The sequence below is a fragment of the Hippoglossus stenolepis genome, chromosome 1, assembly GCF_022539355.2.
Source record: "Hippoglossus stenolepis isolate QCI-W04-F060 chromosome 1, HSTE1.2, whole genome shotgun sequence".
Lineage (NCBI taxonomy): Eukaryota > Metazoa > Chordata > Actinopteri > Pleuronectiformes > Pleuronectidae > Hippoglossus > Hippoglossus stenolepis.
Window position 1 is genome coordinate 22,019,120 of NC_061483.1, and position 20,113 is coordinate 22,039,232.

At 42.1% G+C, this 20,113-nt stretch overlaps 2 protein-coding genes across 2 annotated transcripts; both read left to right on the forward strand.

The window, feature by feature from the left end:
- Positions 1-1,945: 1,945 nt before the first annotated feature.
- chrnb4 (cholinergic receptor, nicotinic, beta 4 (neuronal)) lies at positions 1,946-6,889 on the forward strand. Its single transcript, XM_047339960.1, has 6 exons — positions 1,946-2,083; positions 2,830-2,874; positions 3,067-3,176; positions 3,890-4,745; positions 4,848-4,943; positions 6,519-6,889. The coding sequence occupies exons 1-6, from the start codon at positions 1,970-1,972 to the stop codon at positions 6,681-6,683; spliced, it is 1,386 nt and encodes a 461-aa protein (XP_047195916.1). The 5' UTR covers positions 1,946-1,969; the 3' UTR covers positions 6,684-6,889.
- A 3,559-nt stretch (positions 6,890-10,448) lies between these two features.
- Positions 10,449-19,773, forward strand: chrna3 (cholinergic receptor, nicotinic, alpha 3). Its single transcript, XM_035156057.2, has 6 exons — positions 10,449-10,584; positions 11,080-11,219; positions 13,893-13,937; positions 15,816-15,925; positions 16,720-17,905; positions 18,004-19,773. The coding sequence occupies exons 1-6, from the start codon at positions 10,524-10,526 to the stop codon at positions 18,130-18,132; spliced, it is 1,671 nt and encodes a 556-aa protein (XP_035011948.1). The 5' UTR covers positions 10,449-10,523; the 3' UTR covers positions 18,133-19,773.
- Positions 19,774-20,113: the final 340 nt, after the last annotated feature.

Sequence of the window (20,113 nt, forward strand, 5' to 3'; positions counted from 1 at the left end):
ACACACACACACACACACACACACTCACCAGTGGCTATCCACAGCCGGTGATCACAAGTTAGGTTGCTTTGTAAGTGGCCTTCACCTGTGGGTGGAAGGCAGCACTTGTTTGACTCTGGTCTCTGGGGATTTGACAACACACCATCTGCTCAAGTGTGTGTGTTGTGGAGGTCTGACTGTGTTGGATGGGACCTCAGCCAAATGACTGGCAAGGGCACAGTCCTGGCAGCGTGTACTGACCCGTGGGGCAGGAGTGTCAGAGTACCACGCCCTGCAAAGCTCCAGGAGATTGGAGGCCAATAATGACACACACAGTTTGATACTGAGGAAGAGGAGAAGCACAGGAGCTGGGAGTCTAATATCATTCTCACTTTTACTACTACGTCACATCACCACATAACTTAAAAGAAGCATGCAGTATCATTCCCCTTTTGCAGCCCTGAATATCTTTCTGCTGAATATCAACAACAGCAGTGATTCTTCTTCAACGGGCCCATCAGTAAGAGTCTCACCTCTTTGCAGCGGTTCCCATGAGTAAGCCGACTCAGCTTCTCCAGACCATTGTGGGGGCATTAATAACAGGCTGCATGTAAACGGGGCAGTGCTACATGTATTCATTCTGCTCCAGATCAGCCTTGTCTTTACCCCTGACGTGGGCATCATTTATCAGGGACGAGGGAAAGAGTTGCAGTGTAAGTACCGTTGTAGTCTTATTCTAAGGACACATCCAGTGGTTTGGTTTTAAGCAAAAGCGGAACATGTTGAAAATGACTTTAGGGCCCTTTAGATTTATTTTTCCACAACACAGTAATCCCTGGCTTTCTTAATTGACAGCTGCTGTTTCCTGTACATGCTTGATAGCATGATGCAGACTGTCACAACAGAGGAGCAACAGTATTTTATGAGCTGTTCCGGAGATTTAGCACAGGAACAGGCTGACAGGGTGAGGCTGCACTTTGTCAACATGAGGGATGCTCAGAAAACCAATGTAAAGATGGAGTAGTGGACAGACATGTAGGTCCCAGACTTTGAGTTCATACTCTGTCAATGTTGGCTTTGTAAAAATGTTACCACTGACAAAATAAAACAACGTTTTCAAATTCTGACCATGAAAACAAGTAGTATGAACTGTATCTATACTTATTCCTGATATCTCTCTCTGTCTGTATGTGTCTCGCATATCTCAAGAACCATTCATCTTATCGGCTTCACACTTGCCATGTGTATTGTTAATGGCTAAGGGAAGTGCAGTGATGAATTTGGTGTTATTTGGACATGTGATATATTCAATATTGATAAAAAAATTGAATAAACACGAGACCCTTATATTACTTCCTGAAATGCTCTATATCGAGCTGAATTTCAGAGCTTTTATTTTGAAAAGTTGTGAACTTGGGTCTGTATCGATTGCTTAACAGACCTCTGAAATAACAAAATAGAAAAAGTCAATCATTCAAACTTATACATCAGCCACACATGTGAACAGCAAATTCTGTCTCATTTTATGAAAAACATTATATCCTACATAAAATCTTCATTGCAGATAAACCAGGTAGGATGAACACAAAGTTTTCTAACTTCACTCTGCACCATAGACTTCTTATTAAAAGCTCAGCACACAACATCCAGAACACAAACAATAAATAAGTGACAGTATTTTGTAGAACTGTTTGAGGAGGACTCAGCTTTGGAGCATTAACCCAGGACAAGCAAACAGTCCACTTCAAACAAACAGGCAAGTTTAGAACAGGCACTTCATAAGTAAATGCAATTGCTCCTATGTACACAAGACATCATCCCCTACAGAGTCCCACAACCATCACAAGTTGTAGCATCTCTGTCTGCGCTTTCCTGTGTCTTTCCTTCGAGCACTACTTCTATAGTTCTGTAACTTCTGTGTGTGACTGTGGAGAATAACATAGAGGATGTATCTCCAGGTAGCCGCAGTGCTGACTCCGAGGAGCGGCTCATGAACTGGTTGCTGGGAGAAGATCGCTACAATCCCCTCATCCGGCCGGCCGTCAACAGGACCGAGAGAGTCACGGTGAAGCTCCAAGTATCTCTGGCACAGCTCATCAGTGTGGTAAGGCCCTGGGAGGGTGTGTTTGCATTCATTTATGTGTGCACATCTGTGTGTGAGGGTTAGATGAGGTGCTCGAGCGACAAAGAGGGAGACGGAAAAAGAATGGCAGAGTGAAAGAAAGAGGATGATAGAAAAGACAGGAGCAAGAGCCGCAGAGCTTTTGAGAGAGCAGTTAATTTCCCCTCCAGCCTGTGTTTGAGAGGCCGTAGCTCTGAGGCGATGGATGAAGTCAAGGATGGATGTGGTCAGCTGTGATCTCTGCCTCTGTCATGTCCAGATTGAAACTTCAGCACATTGCATTAAAAGGGGCCATAAAGCTGTTTAACCCACAGTGATAGAGGCTCCTCTCAGATTTACAGTAGAGGCTCCTCCCTGCCGCAGTCCAAGGCAGCGAGCCACATTCAGAGTCTGCGTTTATGAGCTTCCATTGTACTGCTTGGGGTAATTGGCATTTGGTGGAATCCCTTTATTGGAATTGTATGTCATGGCAGTGTCATAACAGTGCAGACACCTTTAACATGCAGCTCCTTGGATTGGAAATTTCCACTTGGAAGGAAAACTTTTTCATCTCGAGTTTTTCATCTCAAGTGTTACAAACTCTTGATGAGTTATGGTTTGCAATGAAAGCTGCAGGCAACTAAAGTTTAAAGTGCCCCTTCTGCAGGAGATACTGATTCATTCATGTGCAACGACCTCTTTGTAAACTGTATTGAAAAATAATTTTGATCCCACTTTTTTATTTCCAGAATGAAAGAGAACAGATAATGACCACAAATGTCTGGCTCACTCAGGTGAGTGTGATCAAACTTGTCTAATGTCCTTCTCCCTGAACTTGAATTAAACCATATCAATTCATCCTCTGCCTCTGTAATTGTGCACTAAAACATATTTCATTGATAATGAAGCATGTAATTAGAAATGAGCTGGTGTTGAGAAAGTGTGTGGAAGTCGGACTTCACGGCCTGGTCTCTCTGTCTCTGCAGCACTGGGTGGATTACAGGTTATCATGGGACCCGGCAAAGTACGAAGGTATCGACAAGCTGCGTATTCCATCAAGACACATCTGGCTCCCGGACATTGTTCTGTACAACAAGTAAGCACTGACATGACAATTTCTGTGTTACTGTGCAATATTTGATTATAATAAAATCATAAGGGAAGTATGGGAGTAAAGGTGCCAGAGATTTGAAAGTTTAGACAATGGTAGGAGAGTATAGTGGCATCTAATCAGGGAGCCTCCTGGCCGCCTTCCGTTGGACGTTTACTGGGCACCCCCAGCCTGTGGGAGACCTCAGGGTAGACCCAGAACTTGCTGAAGGGAGTACATATCCCATCTAGCCCGGGAAGTCTTTTGGATTCCCAAGGAAGAACTGGAAAGCGTAGCTGGAGAGAACGGGACATCTGGAATACCCTACTTGGCCAGCTCCCTCCCAAGCTTGGTTTGATTGAAAACAATGGATGAATGAAATTGATTGTATCTAATTTCTGGAAATGATCTTGCGATCCCCAGGGTATCCCAACCCCTAGTGTGGGAACCACTGGCTGAGACATCTGACAAATAAGCAATCTCTCCATCCTCACTCTTCTAACTTCTCCTGATGGGTTCTAATAAACGTTAACAACTGACTCTCTGATGCTCATCCAGAGTTTCTATTTAGTGAAGGTGGATTTTGACTTTTACTATCGATTACAGCGCTTATTTGTTTTATCTTTTTCCACTATGATTGCAGTGTTGACAACACAAACCTCAGAGATTTATTCGTGGGCTTTCTGAAGTTTCCTCTCTCTTTCCTTTGTTTCTTTTAGCGCTGACGGGACCTACGAGGTGACAGTCTTCACCAACGCCATTGTTGTTTTCAATGGCAGTATCAACTGGCTTCCTCCAGCCATCTACAAAAGTGCATGTAAGATCGAGGTCAAGCATTTTCCCTTTGACCAGCAGAACTGCACCCTCAAGTTCCGCTCGTGGACGTACGACCACACCGAGATCGACCTGATCCTGAAGACTGAGGCAGCTAGTATGGATGACTTCACTCCCAGTGGGGAGTGGGATATCTTGGCACTTCCAGGCAGAAGGACTGTCAGCCCTCTGGATCCCACCTATGTGGATCTCACGTATGACTTTATCATCAAGAGGAAGCCTCTTTTCTACACCATCAACCTAATTATTCCCTGTGTTCTCATCACCTCGCTGGCTATCCTGGTCTTCTACTTGCCGTCAGACTGCGGAGAGAAGATGACCCTCTGCATCTCCGTCCTCTTGGCGCTCACTGTGTTCCTGCTTCTGATCTCCAAGATCGTTCCCCCAACCTCACTGGATGTGCCTCTGATTGGCAAGTACCTGATGTTCACCATGGTGCTGGTGACCTTCTCCATCATCACCAGTGTGTGTGTGCTCAATGTGCACCACCGCTCCCCCAGCACCCACACCATGCCTTCCTGGGTCAAGCTGATCTTTCTCGTCAAGCTGCCTGCCTTACTCTTCATGAGACGCCCTAACAACAACTCCGCTCGCCAGCGGCTTCGCCAACAGCGGTGCTTGAGGGCGAGGAGATCCATTTTGGGTCTGGGTTACCCAGTTGCATCCAAAACAGGCATCAACACGTCATCTTCTGCCCTGCTCTCCTCTGACTCTACCATCTCCACCCCAGGACACAAAAATGTAGCTGCTTCAATGGGCTACAGCCACTTCAACAGGAAGGAGGAGCTGCGCTCCACAGATTATCTTCCTGCTGGTTTCACCTCCACCAAGGACTTCCAGCAGAGAAGCAGCTCCGACTGGGCTGCTGATGTCCAGGAGGCCGTGAACGGGGTTCGCTTTGTGGCCGAGCACATGATGGGAGACGACGATGATCAGAGTGTATGTAAACACATCCATCCATCCATCCATCAATCGATCTTTCTAGCTTAAATGTGAAGGATAAATTGAAAACGGACTGTATTTATATGGAGCTTGTCTAGTCTTATCAACCACCCATTCACACACTCATTCATACATTTCATGCACTGCTTTGCTCAGACTATTCTTTGTGCAACTACATGTTTGTTTTTTCTGTTTTGATTCCCAGTTCCAAGTTTTTTTCTTTTTCATTTTGGAGCTAAAAAAAAAGCATGTTTTTTTTGGTGCATGGTTAATTCTTACATGAGCATCGAACTCACAGAAAAACTCACGATACACTCTATAGTTGTTCTTTACTAGTATACTACTGCTAAAATGCAGTCAAGTAAAAGAGTTTGTCTTCATGGATCAATAATGTAAACAGTAACATAACTTGGTGATCATCAAATCAGTGTCCAGGGCAGAAATTACTCAAAACTGCCTTGATGTCAACAGTATAGTTCAACATTTGAGAAAAATAAAATAAGAAATATTTTCCTATATTGTGTAAGAATTAACATAAAGACTGTAAACTGGGGTAAATATTGAATCTGCCTGAAGTTTAAAATGTTTACTAGGGATGCAGTGACCTCCTGGCATAGTAATCAGTTAAGTTGCCAGGCAACGAGTGAAGGATAAACTGTTGACACTTCCTCTGATTGCCTCCTGGCTCTGGCTTCATAGACAAAACATAGACATAAAAGTGGTATTAATATAGAAGACAAAGCATATAAACAAATTTCCTAAATGCAAATGTTAATAACACAACTGTAACACACATGTAAATGTCATAATGAAATTATCTAGGGCACGAAATCGTTGCTTAAGTTTGGAGTTGAGATACTTTCAAACATCCTCCATCTTCATCCTAATCCAAATAAGCTGCATGGACCAAAGGTGTTTGTATTGACGTGATAACATTAACTATACACTCTGTGACCCCTGAGCTGCACCATGGAAATCCACTAATCTTAAGTACTGGCTGTGACCCAGCAAATTGAACTCTGACTTTGGGTAATCAATCGCTTTCTCTGACAAATCAATAAAGTGGGGGAGGGAACCAGACATGAGAAATGACTAGTTTCAAAACCTACCAAGGACAGAAATGAAAATGGGGTGAAAGGGTCACAAGCTATTTCAGAGTGTGTTTCACCAACATGACCCTAACAGTGACATAAATGAAATATTTTAGTACCTAGTCAGCATCCTAAATATAATTGTACCTATTCTGAGCAATAGCATAGGCATGAGTGTGAATGAAGTTATGAAAAAGTATACTGCACAATAAAGTGTGGGCTAACATTGTACATTATCTGCATGATGTGAGGTGTGGCAGCAGGGATTTCAATGTGAAGAAAGTGAAGAGGAAAGTGAAGCGCACACACACACACACACACACACACACACACACACACACACACACACACACACACACACACACACACACACACTGCACAGAGACACGAAGGACACGGCAGCGTCCACAGAAAACACTGATTAAAGATTCTTCAGTCACCAAACCCACTAACTAACCTCTGACTTCTGTGTATTGTGCAGGTGATAGAGGACTGGAAGTACGTGGCCATGGTGGTGGATCGTATGTTCCTGTGGATCTTTGTCATAGTGTGTGTGGTGGGAACGCTGGGTCTGTTTCTGCAGCCTCTGTTTCAGACTACCAACTTTCCAAACCAGCAGCCCAGCTCCGAGACTCCTCGCATCTGAGGAACAAACAAGAGAGACTGAGCAACATTAGGGTCTTTTTTTAAAAAAACTTAGCGTGGTGCTTTATTGGCAGGGACCAGAGGCACTGACATCTGTGGCGTCTGTGGAAATTCCCACCAATAAGGCACCTTAGATGGTTGCAGGAGAATACAAACAAATATCTCCTTCCAGTATAAACCTTGTGGCCTGTAGCCATATAGCCCTGCCCAGCCTCCGCTCCACTCAAGTATGCAAACATAACATGTGCTGAACTGTTGCAGGAATATAACCAATACAACAGTTACTGACATTCATCTGCTGTCAAATGTTGCTTAACTCCTTATTTGTATTAAGTTACTGCCATATCATTGAAATGTGATGTGAGATTAAAGAATGAAATAATAAAGTGAAATAAATCAGTGTCCTCTCTCAGTTTTTAATTAAATGCACAAAATCCCTCAATAAAGTCATATAATTGTCAGGGGTCCTGCCAAAGAGCTCGGTTAATCTGCTGCCAGTGATTAAGTGATAAAGGAGCTGGTGCTTTCACTGAAGATGTGCCAGTTGGGACATTTCATCACACACATAAAAGACAGCTGTTCACAAAGGATGATGTTCATACAATCAGAGCTCTCTCGGTGGAGCTGCTGTTGGTTACGTTGTCTCGGGCCACAGACTGTATATAAAGATGGTTGACACGTCTCCACCTCCTCCCACTACCCGGAGAGGAAGCCAAACCCGCCAAGATACAAACGCTGCCATCTTGCACATTTGGAGCCAGAGACTACATAGTAGCAATCTGGGGCGGTGGAGCCACGGTAGCGTGGTACCGTTGATAAACACATTCGATCACCGTGAGTCAGTGTCAGCTGTCAATAAAAGCATCAAATAACTAAATAAAGCCAGACTTATCGGAAAATGAACATACATCAATGTGATAAGAGCTAGCCAAAATTACAGAGACCATCTCTGAGAAAAATTCATCCTATCCACTAACATGGAGGAGGTTTAGTTTATGACCTATACCACAGCAGGCCACCAGGTGTGGATCTAGAAACTTTGGCTTGATTTTTGGGAGCTTTCATGTCGTCCATCTTTGTTAAGTGTCTGAGGGCTTTTGTTGTAGTGATAAATAAAGCTCTTACACGTGTCTTTAAATAAAACATGAGCAAAGAGTATTTGTTTCAGACACTGTAATGTAACTCATCTGTGCATTTACACCACAGTTGATTTCTGATTGTAGTCAGGCGTATTTGCTGTGCAGGCGCACACCACAGTTAGAGCTTGATAAACAGTGCTGAGTGGGTTCGTTAGAGATTCTGCAGAATGGTTCTTTTGTGAGAGCTTCATTTAAAATCAACAGATAGCAATCAGCATCTGTGTTAACGACCCGCTTTACTCTAATATTGCATTTCTACATCCATTGGTTTTTTTCCGACTCACCTGTTAATGTGCTGTCAGGGGAGAGAGGGGAGACAGTGCGGTGCCACAGTTTATCCATCAATAATCCATCATCTGCTTCAATCCTGGCAATGGTGGTGGTGGTGGGGGTGGGGGGTCTTCATTCAACACTCAGTGGAAGGTCCCATAAATCACAAGCCTTATGTCATTAGGCTTTAATAAGAGAGGTACACACACACACACACACAGAAACACACACACACTCAAAGCGTTTATGTTTCTGACAACGATTTACCCTCGTAGATTGTGAAAACGAGGATTCAGTCCAAACGTTTCACTCCATTTCTTTTTAAATCCATATATCACCTAGTAGTTTGTTTGTCAGCTTTTTGTCACCAAAGTTTTGTGAATTAAGTTTTTTAATGTTTAGGTGTAACAAACCATAGTTTTCATTCTGCCCTGTCTGAGAGTAAGAAAACTCCCCATAGCATTATACTTCCTCTCTTTATGTGATATCCTTCAATGACCTCCACCCAGGGGGCAATTCTCTTTTCACCTACCCCACTTAGAGGAGTTAGGAGCCTGGTTAGACACGAGACGACGTCCCCAGCACCGGTAGGGATCAGCTGGGCTGAAATGCAATGAGACCTCCCCTTCATTCAGGCGAAGGACAGAGTTTCAAACCACCACACACCATCCTGGCAGCCAGAAGAAAGATAAATAATACTTTACTAGATAGCTAGATAGATCATTTATTGATCCTGAGGGAAATTTAGGAACTATACAATAATAAACGTTACCATAATAATGAGAGAAAAAGCAAAGCCAGAGCTAAACTAACAGAGCTATATCCCAATTAGAAATTGACATATCAGCAGATATAGATGTAATTTTACAAAAAACAACCAATGAAGACAAAAATAAACCATTAGCTTGAGGGACTCCAAACTCTGAACAGTGATATATAGAGGCTATAGATCTTGTTTGAAGGCTGTTTGGTGATCTAATATGAAAATCAATAATGTGTGAAGAAAACCACCTGGGTCCATGTGAACATAGAAAATGTTTGTGCACGTCTGCACATCCCTGAAATCTTGGTTTACAGTATCATAGACAACAACCAATTACAAATTCTCATGATCAGCTCATCAGCTTCACCAGGGCTGTGGGGCCGTACTTTGATCAGATTTGATTGACAGAGACCAAACGAATCACCAACTGTCTCTTCCAATGTTGCTACATCCTGATTGGTGTTCAAAAATGACATTGCCAGATTTTTTCCAAAGCAGCCCCGCCCACTTCAACCCAACTAGATGCGGAGAAAAAGAGCAGAGCTGCAGAGTAACCAAAAACACTGCTCCATTTAATAGTGGTTATGTTTTCGCTGATATCTGTTTGTTCTTTAGGTTTGTTTGTTTGTTTGCTAGCAGGATTATGCAAAAGCTACGAGAATTTAGTGACATCTAGTGGTGAAGTTTCATGTTGCAGCAGAATAACCCTCAGCTCACCCTCCTCTTCCAAACATGAAAGAGAACCTGTGGTAGACTTCAGTTGTCACAAAAGGTTTTTAGTTTGTCCAGTCTGGGCTACTGTAAAAAACATAGCAGCCTCTGTAGAGAGGACCTGCTCCAGATGTACATATAAAGGGCTCATTCTAGGGTAAAGAAAACAACAAAAATGTACAATTGAAATGAATACATCTTAGTGGAAACATCACTTGGATTATTTTATATTGAGTTTCTGCTAATAGATCCCTTTAACCTAAATCTTGCACACTGGACCTTTAATGGATTTCCTCGAGATTTGGTGGAAAGATGGGGAAAAGGGTCAAGAAAGAACCTATTCAATTTTGGTTTAGCTCAAGAAAAAGGGTCAGAGCCAGGATTTTATTTTCACTTTCTAGTGCTGCAGTTTTTAATGAATTTTTTTACTTACCAATTTCTCAGGAATTAATTAATCATATATGTAGAGGACTGCTATCTATGAGTGTGTAACACTTGATGCAGCTTGATTGAATTTAAGTAAAATGTGGTGGAGGTACGGGCTCATTATAGTTATTTTAGATAATGTGATCCAAACAAGTAAATTGCAGTTTTTCATGTCAGTATACGACTGGTGACAGACTAGTCACTAGTGGTCACATATCACTAACGGGTGGCGGAGCTGGTGGAAATCATCAGTCTAACTTGTAGCCTGTTGTGATAAATGAGACCTTCACACCACTGACCAGTTGTTTCCCTTGTTGTATTAGATCAGTGCACTGTGGTGCAGTGGTGTTCCTGCTGTCAGTGACTGGGTGTGATGCTGACTCTGGCTTAGTGCGGCTCTACCACCCAACCCCCCACCCGTCCTCTCTCTCTCCCCCTCTCACGGCAGCTACGGACAAGCTTTCACTCCTCACTTTATCCTCTCGTCTGCTCCAAGGAGCAGATTCATTTTGCATTTGTCAAGTAAAACAGGATGAAAACCAGTTTGTGCGTCGTTGTGCTCCCATGTTCCTTCCTTCTGTTTCTTCTGTCAGGTGAGTTGCCTGTCGGCTACTATTATAACCTCACATCTTACTTTACTTGTTGCTTTACATAAACGTGTTTATTGCCATATCAAAGTAGGTAAAAATAAATATTATTTATATTATATATCTTGTTTAAATAAATCTCATGTATAATAATAAAATCCTACATTTGAAATAACTTATCTCTTAAATTCTGGCACTGATACTGAAAAAGAAAGCTGAGGTTGTTCATTTGAAATGATGGGTGTATTTTTGTTTTCACTGAATTTGAATGTATCTGCAACATGAATCTCGTCACCACCGCATGATAAGAATATAAAAAGATACATATATATATAAAAATAGTTCTTCTCAGTTTACACACTGAAATAGGGAATCTGTGTAAAATCTGCTTTTTTGGATTTTGTAACACAAACCAACATGATTGTGTGTCAGTTGATGAGTTATATTGAAACACAGCTTTTGTTTAATTCACTGAGCACTTGGCCCTCTGCTCTGATTCAGGAGGCTCGTGTTCAGATGCCGAGCACAGGCTCTTCTCTGTGATATTCTCCAGGTACAACCAGTACATACGCCCAGTGGAGAATGTGTCTGACCCAGTCATTGTGCAGTTCGAGGTGTCCATGTCACAGCTGGTCAAAGTGGTAAGTAGTCTACACAATGTTATTTCACAGAAGTCTATAATTATCTCACTTATGAATTCTGAACAAATAGTTTATCACAGTCACAAATGCATCATTCTGCTTATTGAGGAGTCAGGACCTGTGGCGGATATGAACATAATGCACTTATTCATTGCTGTCAAGCCACACGAGAAGTATATGGATTTGTGTACTTTGGACAACAAAGTTTTAGACCAAGGGACTATTGGGACAACATTTGAGACACCTGAGATACTCCCAAACACTACCCCATGGTCTTTGAGCTATATAACACTGAGGAGCGCACCAGATGGGAAGAGGGGCAGTCTGGCTCAGACACGATGGGAAATGTCAGCTGTCTGGGCACCTCTCAGCGCAGGCCGAGGACTATCACTCAATCACTGCCACTTCACATGAGCACCTCTCCATTTAACGACGGGTGTTCGCCGGAGCTTGTTCAGTGCAGAGCGGCGGGGGCCGGTCAGACGGCTCTGCCGCTCGACTCAGACAGGTCCAGAGTGGATGTCGACAATTAAGCAAAAAGGCTCAGCATCTGACAAGGACGACAGCTTCACTCGTAAAAAAGGAAAGGCTTTGAATTTTACTGCACAATAACACATCAGTCCCTCTACCTGTGTTGAAGGACAAGGATCTTACCAAAAGTCATCTGGTTACGTTGTTTAAAAAAAAGACTAGATCTAGAGATTTTGAGTTGTACTTGTCAAAGCAGGGCCAACATACAGAGACAAACAGACATTTATGCTTGAATTCACACTTACGGACGATTCAGAGTCTACATTCAATGCCTGCGTCCCTGGAGAAAACACAGTGAGAACATACTAACTCCACATGGAAAGACCCCATGCAGACAAGCTAGGATTTGAACCAGGAACCTTCTTGCTGTGTACCTTCTGTGCCACCCTCCTATAAAGAAGGAACATTTTCAAAGACATTTTTACATTGCACTATTCTAAAAAAAGAGACAAAAATTAGAGAATAGCCATGTCTTGCTCTTGACAGATTCAGTGGATAATGTGAGATCTGATACAATGAACTCCATCTCAATTTGCTTCCATTTACCCAGTGTATAAGCAATCTGTATTTGTTTTCTCAGACGACTTTTATGAGTATTGAATACCTGTCTGAATGTAGACAAGACAATGAGATAAAGGATATTTTATCACACTCTCCTTAACTTTGTTAATAAAGCAGGCTGTGGATCTCCTGGTGCTGATGGATGACTGTTATTCCCTCAGAACACCTGGTGCGCTGCTAACCTAGACTCAATTGGCGTTGGTCAGCCTTCCAGTGGAGCTATATGGGCTCATTTAGACTTTCAATAGCTCATCAGCCAGGCAGGCCGCCTCAGTCATCATCTCGCAATCAGGGATTGTAATATAGGCTCTCTGGGATACTTGAATGTGACAGAACAGGGGCAGTTCTTTAAGTTCTTTAAGGAGATAATTTGACATCATGGGGAATTTGCTTATTTGCTTTCTTGCTTGGAAATAGATGACTATGTACGTTAGCTTAAGGGTGGAACAGTGGTTCAGTGGTTAGCACTGCCACCTCACAACAAGTCTTTCGTCCCGCATCTGCATGGGTTTTCTCTGGCCTCCTCCCACAGTCCAAACATGCAGATTGGGAGACTCTAAATTTAGATCTGTATGTTTTCATCCCCACACGACACTTCAAGGTAGAGATGATAATTTGTTCCTGAAACACTTCTTGTCTTCTTCGTTTTAAATCCTGAAGCAGTGACGATAGCCAGACGTTTGCAAGAGAGTCACAAAAAAGTCTAGCAGAAGTCAAGCAGTGCACGTTCATGTGTTTTGGGGGCGTAGCTTTGATGTATTGGTATTGGTTGCATATTTTTAAAGTGTAGCCAGGTCTTGCTAGCTTTTCAAGGATTACCAACCCCAGGTTTAAAGGTTAAGCATTATAGATAATAGTCGGAAGTTAGCTTAGCATAAAGTCTGGAAACAGCTAGCGTGTCTCTACATGTCAAAATCTGCACACAAGCACCATTGAAAACTGCTTATCTTGTTTATTACGTACATAAATCAATGTGTAGAGTTTTGCAATGCAGCAGTGCCACTTCAGCATTTTTAGGTTTTAAGAAATCCTGCAGCCAGACTTAATTATACATCATACTGAAAGAAGCCCACTAAATTCTAAATGAATCTTCCTCAGATCTGACTTGGAACATTGCGAGTCGCTGCTTTAGTGGTGAAGCGCAGGATAAATGCTAAAAAAAAATCCCCATTCTCCCCGTCCAATTGAGATCATCCTGCATCTATCTACCTGTGCTTCCCAGCCGTGTAGAAGCTCACCAGGACACTAAATGGTCACATTGGTTAATGTTATGCACTGGGTCATGAGATGGATTCATTCATGGTCAAAGTCACACACAAACCTGACATCCACATCTCTCCTCTCTCCCCCTCCTCAGTCCCTCTGCTCCACCTTTAGCACCCAGTTGTTAGAATAAAAGTTGAGGCTGTGCTGCAACCCTCCAGCTGCCGTGTGTGTGTTACACTGAGGTCTGACCCTGCAGAACGCATCTGGACTGGATGATTGCCTGTGACACTTCATGATTTAACTTTAAAAAATGTCAACATTCATTTGTATTTGTTTGCTTTAATATCATCATAATCAATTCTGGTCTGTTTTCAGGATGAAATCAATCAGATCATGGAGACCAATCTGTGGCTGAGACATGTAAGTTTATGGTGCATGACTGCAAATTGACCCCAAGCAAGGACATCAAGTATGGATCCAGCCTTCTGTCATACATTATTCTTCAGGGATAGACTGACAGCTTGAATTATTCATGAGAGGAAGCTTTTTAAACACATTGATTCATGTGGTGGTATTTTTTGGGGGGTTGGATTGCAGCAGCAATGGCAGCCCTGGAAACATGTCTGTTGGCTGACACAGTGATTCATGTTGTTACACTTACAACATTGGTTAGCTGCTTGACTGTTGGTTAACATGTTTTCTTAAGCCCCTTTTCCACTCATCAAAAAACCTACTAACATCGGGCTTTTGTCTGCATTGTGAATGGACACAATCAGCATTTACTCCCGGGTCAAATGACTCTGCAGTAGACACAGGTTTTTATCGGCTCCACTTCTGATTGGGGGTGATGGAAAAAAGCCGAAAAAAATGCTAATGATAGCGTTTTTAATCAGGAATTTGGCTGTACCAAACTAACTACCGATATATGTGAGTTCAGACAGAAGGAGAGAGGCAAAGAGATAGAGGGCTGAAACCAGCTGACACAGGTAGAGTGCAAATACAAGCTATTACCGTCAGAAAGAGGCTAAATAGCGTATTATGTTATCTAGCAAAATTTAACAACTTTCCAAGCACACGTGAGCTACTCTCCACTACAGTTTAAATTTTCACCCACTGACCATTCAGGGGGGTAAACTGAGCCTGAATCAACAAACCTGATTAAACTTCACAGGTTCGTCACATAGACCGAGTCCACTACATAAATACATTTGTTGTATGACTTGATGGTTTTACCATGGAATTGGTCCCACATGGTGCCTCTGTTTCAAACATGCATAGTGCAGTGAACTGGTTTTGTGTAAAATGAGGCAGCAAAAGTCTCTTACTAAGCATGCATCCATCTTTGCTGGAGCCCTGTTCATGCTAAAGGGTTGAGCTGCAATTGCTCTGTGGTGCTGAGAGATGAAGTTTCACTCATTTAAATGTCATCTTTTCTTTAGAGTCTCTGAAAGGAGTGTACAAAGGTTTTTTCCCCTTCTGCCTCATTTTACCACACTGTCGATAGTGTTGAGTGAAATCTTTACAGCTCTCCGAGGTTACTTTACTATTGTTACTTTATGAGTCTCATGAGGCTCTCTGGCTGTCCTCAAGAGAGGGTCAAAAACAGTGGACGAAAAGTCCATAAAACACACTGTCAGCTCATCCCCTGACACACACACACACACACACACACACACACACACACACACACACACACACACACACACACACACACACACACACACACACACAAGCTCTTTATATGCCTCAGTTGTAAATGACGACTTCCCATTGTTTTAATGAGGGACATTTTAGAATAAGTCAGAGCCGGCATTTATACCAAAAGATAACAATAAGAGGAAATTACTTCTACTTTTTACTTTTATAGAATAAGCTTTATAACTTTTATTTTATGGATTAAAATAATTGAATGATATTTTAATAAATTAAATTAATTAAATTATACTGTTTTATAGCTTTATGTTCACAACAAACTTGTTCTTGCTCAAAGATGGATCCCAGCTCTTGCTTTTGACTTCGTTTGGAAGAAACATGGTAGAAAAGACTCACTAATTACCAATAGGTCTTAAACAGATCTTTGGATTCATCAATTCAATTTATGTCCAACACCAATTTAAAACCAATTTTTACAACATTTACGAAGGACAGGGACTAGTTCATCTTCAGTTTTACCAATACAGGAAATTGATATTCCTCAAAAATGTTAGCGCATTTGATTAGAAAATGATTTTGTCAGAGATTTTATTTGAAATATTTACTTGTTTTACTGCGGATGAATCATTCTGGTGTGTTTTCCAGGTCTGGAATGATTACAAACTGAGATGGAATCCAAAAGATTTCGGAGGCGTGGAGTTTATCCGTGTGCCATCCAACAGGATATGGAAGCCAGACATTGTGCTGTACAACAAGTAAGCTTAACACCACATTAAACATCTGGATCAACAATTTTATTAATTGCTGGTTAAATTCATGACAAACTGTATCATTCTCCATTACTTGTTTTTTATATTGTATTTTTTTCATTTTGCATATTGTTAACGGGAAGTCAGATAGGCAATTTTGTCAAGGTTTAAGGAGCAGAAGCAAGGCAGGAGCAAAGTAAACTAACAACAGGTGTCCTTTATGATAAGTTTTTACAAAAAGCAAAATCCCCAAATCCATGAACAGAAAAACACTGAGGTCAAAAACAAAACACAAGGAACAAGAAAAACGCACAAGTGAGGGATAAAGCGAATGAATGACGACAGGGTGGCTATGTAAGACGACGGACTGACAAAGGGAAGCACAGAGACTTATATACACAGGTGAAACACATGAGGAACAAGTGCAGACCATCACAGGGGAGGGAAACTGAACAAAGACAGGAAGTCAAGGCAGAGACACACAAGGGTAGAAACTTCAAAATAAAACAGGAAACATAGAACTCAGAAAGAAAAAAATGAACACAAACCTAAACACAAGGAGACACAGGAAAGGTCCATCAACAAAAGAGTCCATAATAAAACCTAATACTATCTAGGAGTCAAAGTCCAGAGAGTCAAATGTATGGAAACTACAGGATTTCTTTATTTGATTCATATGTCCATGACACCATAGTCAATTGTTTATATCCTTCAATTAAATATTCACTGACTCATGTGTCTACTATGTCTGTCCCTCTCCCTAAACCTTCCCTTCTCACTCTCTTTCTCTGTCTCTGCAGTGCAGTTGGAGATTTCCAGGTTGACGACAAAACAAAGGCCCTGCTCCGTTACAATGGCGACGTCACCTGGATCCCTCCAGCAATTTTCAAGAGCTCCTGCAAGATCGACGTCACGTATTTCCCCTTCGACTACCAAAACTGCACCATGAAATTCGGCTCCTGGACCTACGACAAGGCCAAGATCGATCTGGTGCTGATTGGCTCCACCATCAACCTGAAGGACTTCTGGGAGAGCGGCGAGTGGACGATCATCGATGCCCCTGGTTATAAACACGACATTAAGTACAACTGCTGCGAGGAAATCTACACAGACATCACTTATTCTTTGTACATCCGCCGGCTGCCTCTTTTCTATACCGTCAACATGATAATCCCCTGTCTGCTCATCTCCTTCCTCACCGTGCTCGTCTTCTACCTGCCGTCTGATTGTGGTGAGAAGATCACCCTGTGCATCTCCGTTCTACTTTCTTTAACCGTCTTCCTGCTGGTTATTACTGAGACCATCCCTTCCACATCACTGGTCATACCCTTGATTGGCGAGTACCTCCTCTTCACCATGATCTTTGTCACCCTCTCTATTGTCATCACTGTTTTTGTCTTGAACGTCCACTACCGCACACCACAGACTCACACCATGCCCTGCTGGGTGCGGCGTGTGTTCCTGGGACTGCTGCCCCGGGTGATGTTCATGACCAGGCCAGAGAGGGACCCTGAGAAGGTGGCAGTAGTCGACAGCGTCAACACAATACATGCCAGACCTTGCGCCATTCATTCGTCAGGCAGTCTGCAGAAACAGCAAAGGCCTCAGGCCCTTGCCTCCAGCCTGACCAACCGCCAGCGGCTTTTCAACAACACAGAGCTCTCCAACCTCAATAACCTGAACGCAGACCCGGGAAAAGACGCAGGCTCTGGGTTATTGTGCTACGAGGGCCGCTGCAACTGCTGCTGGCACCAGAGATCCGGCAAACTGCCTACAGACTCTGGGGGAGGGGGCAGAGGACTGGAGTGCCTGGCAGCGCTGACAGGAGGCAATGCTGGTTTGGTAGAGGGGAGTCAATGCTCCAGCTCCGAGTCTCTGGACGTAGGAATATTGTCCCTTTTGCCGCTGTCTCCTGAGATCAGGGAGGCCATTGAGAGTGTCAAATACATAGCAGAGAACATGAGACTGCAGAATGAAGCAAAGGAGGTGAGTACAAGTATATTCAAGCTTTTATGAGAAATTACAAGAAAAAAAAAAATCTACTTTCAAGAATCTAAAATGTTTCTGCTGTGATGTCCTCACAGGTTCAGGATGACTGGAAGTACGTTGCCATGGTGATCGACAGAATCTTCCTGTGGGTTTTTGTCCTTGTGTGTATCCTGGGAACAGCTGGACTCTTCCTCCAGCCTCTGTTACTCTTGGAGGACATTTGAGTCACTTTGACAAAACTTCCATCTTGAGAATGTTGAACTGCACAGCAGCCGTTACTTATACGAGTCTTGTCCAGCGGCTCATAGAAGGAAAAGAGAGACTGGATCCAAAAGTGGAATAAAAAAAAAATATCACTTTGTCAGATGCTCAAATCCTGACGAACTGTTTAAAAAAAACATTGCAATTAAGTCAATATGTAAAAAACAAATTTGCAGTAACTGGCGAGTTGATAACCAACAATCCTAAACTCGGAAGAAATGTAGTGCCAAACTCAAAGACACGGTATCTGATTATTAGTGACTGATGTTTTGTCAAAAAGTGACATCATGTGGTCATTCTTTGAAACTACAAGTGAGAAAAAAATACTTTCTGGCTGTTTTAAAGGGACATGTCACCCATTTCATCACAAACTCTATTGTAACATACTGTAATATCTGTAATATCAGTTGTAACATTCACTGAAAGTTTACAAATGAAACTTAAAAAGCTCAAAATGCATTTGAGAGCTGCTCTTTGGTCTTGTTCAGATACCTCCTGGATCTGAATTAGAAATGAATGAATTGTGACTATAGATTTGCTGAAAATATTTGAGGTTTAAAGAGACATTTTAAGTAAATGTACATAATTAACTCCTGTTGTATCCACGTTTTTCTGTAAATACATTAACATAGTTAAAGGCAGAGGACGATTCAATTGTAGATTCTGAAATAGTTCAGAGACCAAAGCTGTGGGATGTAGTTGTCATTCAATGAGGTCAATCAGGCTCTGTTAATCAATGTGTTTTACAGACTCTGAGCCCTCTCGGAGCTAACTCAGCTTATTGGATCACAGTCAATACGGAGAGCGAGTGATGAAAGAACTTATCGTCTTCCTCTCCCGTCTTCATCTGAACAAACTCTCTGGCCAAAACACAATTTTCTATGTGTACTAGACAGTGTGTGCTGCCTCTATAACATTAGCTCAGTGCATATACATAATCACAAGTCTGTTGACCACGAGTTTATCCCAGAAGAGCATTTCAACTATTATATTTTATTTATTTATTTCTGCATTTGGTTTATATTAATTCCAAATTCTGTAAAGCGGCCTTGGGTAACTCGAAAGTCGCTATATAAATCTAATTTATCATTATGATTATTAATAATTTAACGAGTCCATACAGTATCACAGCCTCCATGTTACAAGCTACCAGATACACTGAATCTTTGCACTTCTGAGAGTCTAAGCACCCTGCAGGGGGCGCTGATTGTCTGTACGTCACTTTTTGATTCTTATCAAAAAGCTAAAAATCCAAGCAGGGGGCAAGCCGTGTGATTGCAGGGAAATCCAGCCCGTATTTAATTGAAAGGCAGCAGAGAACAGACAGATATGCTCTCTGTCACATCTGATAAGAAAGCCCCTGGCTAATGAATTAAATTTTAGCTCACTCGAAAACTAGAGGTGGAGATCTCCCAAACTGATAGCTGTGATGTAGACCCTCAAATAAATGAGTTTCTAAAGGTATCGGTGAACAAACTCTGCTGGTTACATCCTGCAAAAACTTCAAATAAGAGGAAAGGGAACAAAACATGTAAAATATGTCAAATGAAAGCTTGTGTTCAGTGTGATATATTTAAAAATAAATGCACACCTATTTTGGAAAAGTATCTGGTGAGTTTCTTTGAAAAAACACAGGAAGTGGTTCATTAGAGTTTCTGCACATGTGCTAATACAGCTTTTGTGTAGGTGTAGACAATAACCTGATGGGAGCCCGTGCAGAGGGAGACAGTCCATGGGGGTCACTTCACTTACAGTCATGAATACAATCATCATTCTTATGTGTGAGTATTCACAACTTTACATATTTCACTATGTAGCTGTTTGTATTTATAATTCTGTGAAATTTTGCTAACAAATTAAAGGAGAGGGATTCTTCTTTTTTTCTTCAAGGCGCCCTTGTAAAGCTGGTTAGAAGCCCAGTCACTGATGAGCCTAATGGTGAGC

What these genes read in the sequence shown, in the direction of transcription:
- chrna3 (XM_035156057.2), top strand. Translation starts at nt 10,524, where the DNA reads ATGAAAACCAGTTTGTGCGTCGTTGTGCTCCCATGTTCCTTCCTTCTG. An exon ending in CCTTCTGTTTCTTCTGTCAG is followed by an intron (nt 10,585 to 11,079) that starts GTGAGTTGCCTG and finishes GCTCTGATTCAG; the next exon opens with GAGGCTCGTGTTCAGATGCC. An exon ending in TGCAGAATGAAGCAAAGGAG is followed by an intron (nt 17,906 to 18,003) that starts GTGAGTACAAGT and finishes ATGTCCTCACAG; the next exon opens with GTTCAGGATGACTGGAAGTA.
- chrnb4 (XM_047339960.1), top strand. Translation starts at nt 1,970, where the DNA reads ATGAACTGGTTGCTGGGAGAAGATCGCTACAATCCCCTCATCCGGCCG. An exon ending in TGGCACAGCTCATCAGTGTG is followed by an intron (nt 2,084 to 2,829) that starts GTAAGGCCCTGG and finishes TTTTATTTCCAG; the next exon opens with AATGAAAGAGAACAGATAAT. An exon ending in GACATTGTTCTGTACAACAA is followed by an intron (nt 3,177 to 3,889) that starts GTAAGCACTGAC and finishes TGTTTCTTTTAG; the next exon opens with CGCTGACGGGACCTACGAGG.